Source organism: Austrofundulus limnaeus, unplaced genomic scaffold, assembly GCF_001266775.1.
Source record: "Austrofundulus limnaeus strain Quisiro unplaced genomic scaffold, Austrofundulus_limnaeus-1.0 Scaffold2853, whole genome shotgun sequence".
NCBI lineage: Eukaryota > Metazoa > Chordata > Actinopteri > Cyprinodontiformes > Rivulidae > Austrofundulus > Austrofundulus limnaeus.
The window spans coordinates 14,393-16,737 of NW_013955255.1; the positions used below are offsets into that span (position 1 = coordinate 14,393).

The 2,345-nt window shown below is 39.7% G+C and overlaps 1 protein-coding gene across 1 annotated transcript in view; it reads left to right on the forward strand.

Moving 5' to 3' along the window:
- LOC106511496 (nibrin) overlaps positions 1 to 1,345 on the forward strand; it is a gene marked incomplete at both ends in the record, with an annotated part of 3,531 nt that extends 2,186 nt beyond the window's left edge. Inside the window, 4 exon segments of the mRNA XM_014000247.1 lie at positions 560 to 681; positions 802 to 961; positions 1,042 to 1,145; positions 1,228 to 1,345. Coding sequence (XP_013855701.1) covers positions 560 to 681; positions 802 to 961; positions 1,042 to 1,145; positions 1,228 to 1,345 — 504 coding nt within the window.
- Positions 1,346 to 2,345: the final 1,000 nt, after the last annotated feature.

Sequence of the window (2,345 nt, forward strand, 5' to 3'; positions counted from 1 at the left end):
ATAAAATATAAATGCGTCATATTTTATGGTAGCATGGGGGTTCACTAAGGACTTTTCTTTCCTATAACATTTTTTTCACAGATTATTTTTATTCCAAATGACAGAGTTGTAGCAATGATGCACACAGAAATAGTGATTAAAAGAAGGTGATCCTTCATGTGTGTGATTACACTTTAACACAGAAGGTGGTGCTGTTGCACCTGCTCTCTACTTCAAATCCTGCAGAAACTTTCAAAAGAAAAGAAAGTGTAAAAACCATCAAACTGTGCAGAACAACATTACTACACACTTTGTTGTTCTTCACAAACATCAATTAAAACATTTCAAAATGTCACCAACTATAAATTATTTGTTTATTTGATTGTTATCAATTAAATAACTTATTAAACTACAAAATCACAAGATTATGTGCTTGGTTTATTTAATATTAAATAAAAACTACACTTTGTTGCGCAATAATCTTTATTTTTCCTTTTTAAAAATGTTTAATTTGACCAGAAATTGGAGGGAGGTTTTATTTGATGGATATATTTCATTTCTTGCTCTTTTTGTGTTTTAGACCCTGACAGTAAAAGACTCCTCTAAATACGGCACATTTGTCAACAACCYCAAACTAACGGCACCAACACATCTGTCGCCAGGGGACGCTGTCACATTTGGGGTTTTTGAAAGCAAATTCACGTAGGTAGCAGAAATAAATACAATATATACTGTATATACAGTATATATATAAATATTATTTTTAATGATGTGTTGATGATAAAGTGATATTTAAAATGTCCTGTCTGCTCTGTGCCTCAGTGTGTCCCACCAGAAGCCAGTGGTGTGTTCGTCATGTCTGGACAGTGCTGGGAAGGCGTTGCTCACTCAGGTGCTGTCAGCTGTGGGGGGGAAGCTGGTGAACACCTGGACTCCTGACTGCACACACCTGGTCATGCCCACTGTTAAAGTCACCATTAAGGTCAGAGTTGAACTCCTGTCATGTTCTGTTCTGACTGTGTTCATGTTCTGAACTCCTCCCTTTGTATTTCCTGTAATCAGACTATTTCAGCTCTGCTGTGTGCTCGTCCCATCYTGAAGCCGGAGTTCTTCTCAGAGCTGAGCAGGTCTGCTGAGGACAAACTGCTGCCTCCCAAAGCAGAGAGGTACAACACAGCTCCTGTTTCTTTATGCTCACTGACGCTAGCTGCATCAGCTCATCTGTGCTTTGTTGTGTTTGTGTTTTAGTTTCCTCCCGCTGCTTGATGAGCCCAGCTTGAGTAATGAAGACGTTAACCTTGGACCAGTCCCAGCTCGCAGGCAGCTTTTTACTGGAAAAACCTTCATTTTCCTCACTGCCAAACAGGTCTGTTCATTATTTAGTTAGCATTATATCATTTTCATGCTGGATCAACAAGACAAGACAGACTCATGTTTAAGAAAATAAAAAATATAAGAAAAAGCTGTGGCAGTGGCAATGCAGAGACTTGGGACCAGAGAGTTGCAGGTTTGAGTCCCTGCCATGCTCAGATGCTGTGGTGTCCTTGAGTAAGACACCTGTTCTCTACCTGCTTCCTGGTGCTTTACGAGCTGCATTTGTGCTTGTTGATAAGTACAGGGTGAGTCAAAAGTCACAGGACACCCTTTGAGTTTGTTCCAACATGGCGACCATGTTCTGGATATAACCTAAAAGAAAGACGTCCTCACCCATCTGCTGCTGGGGTTTTCAAATAGCTCACTTTCCTTATTTTTTCTAAATAAATAAAAATAAAAGCATGTCCTGAGACTTTTGACTCACCTGTATCAGATAACTAGTCTGCAGTAGTTATCTCCATCCAGCACAACGAGTCACATGGGATGTTGGCCTTTAGCTCCGCCTCTTCTGTAGAAAGGTTAAAAATGTGATTTAATCTTCTTCAAATGATGTTTGTCTGTTTCCAGGCAGTCAGTTCTCTGAGTGAGTCAGTGCTGCAGCACAGGAGCCTGTTTTTATAACAGCTCATTTCAATAAGCTTTAACAAGCTTGTCCTGACATGAACTGAGTGGCTGAATGTGAGAAAACGTGTATAAATTGGCAGGATGCTGCYCAGACGTTAATCCAGACACACAATGAAAACCATGAAGTGTTAGATTAAATCTGTGTTTCAYTACAGGAGCTAAGTATCTCTCACTGAAAGGTGGATGAGAATACAATTGCCTGTTTTTAGGTTTTTGTTGGGGTTGAACTGAAAAATGTATCACGATTTAAACGTTTCATATCAGCCAGTATCAATAATCAGTGTGCAATGCACACTATTGTGATTCGTTTCCTATCCAAGTCATCTCAACTTTGCCATGCTTCTCCTCCTGCATACTTTGTCCTAGAG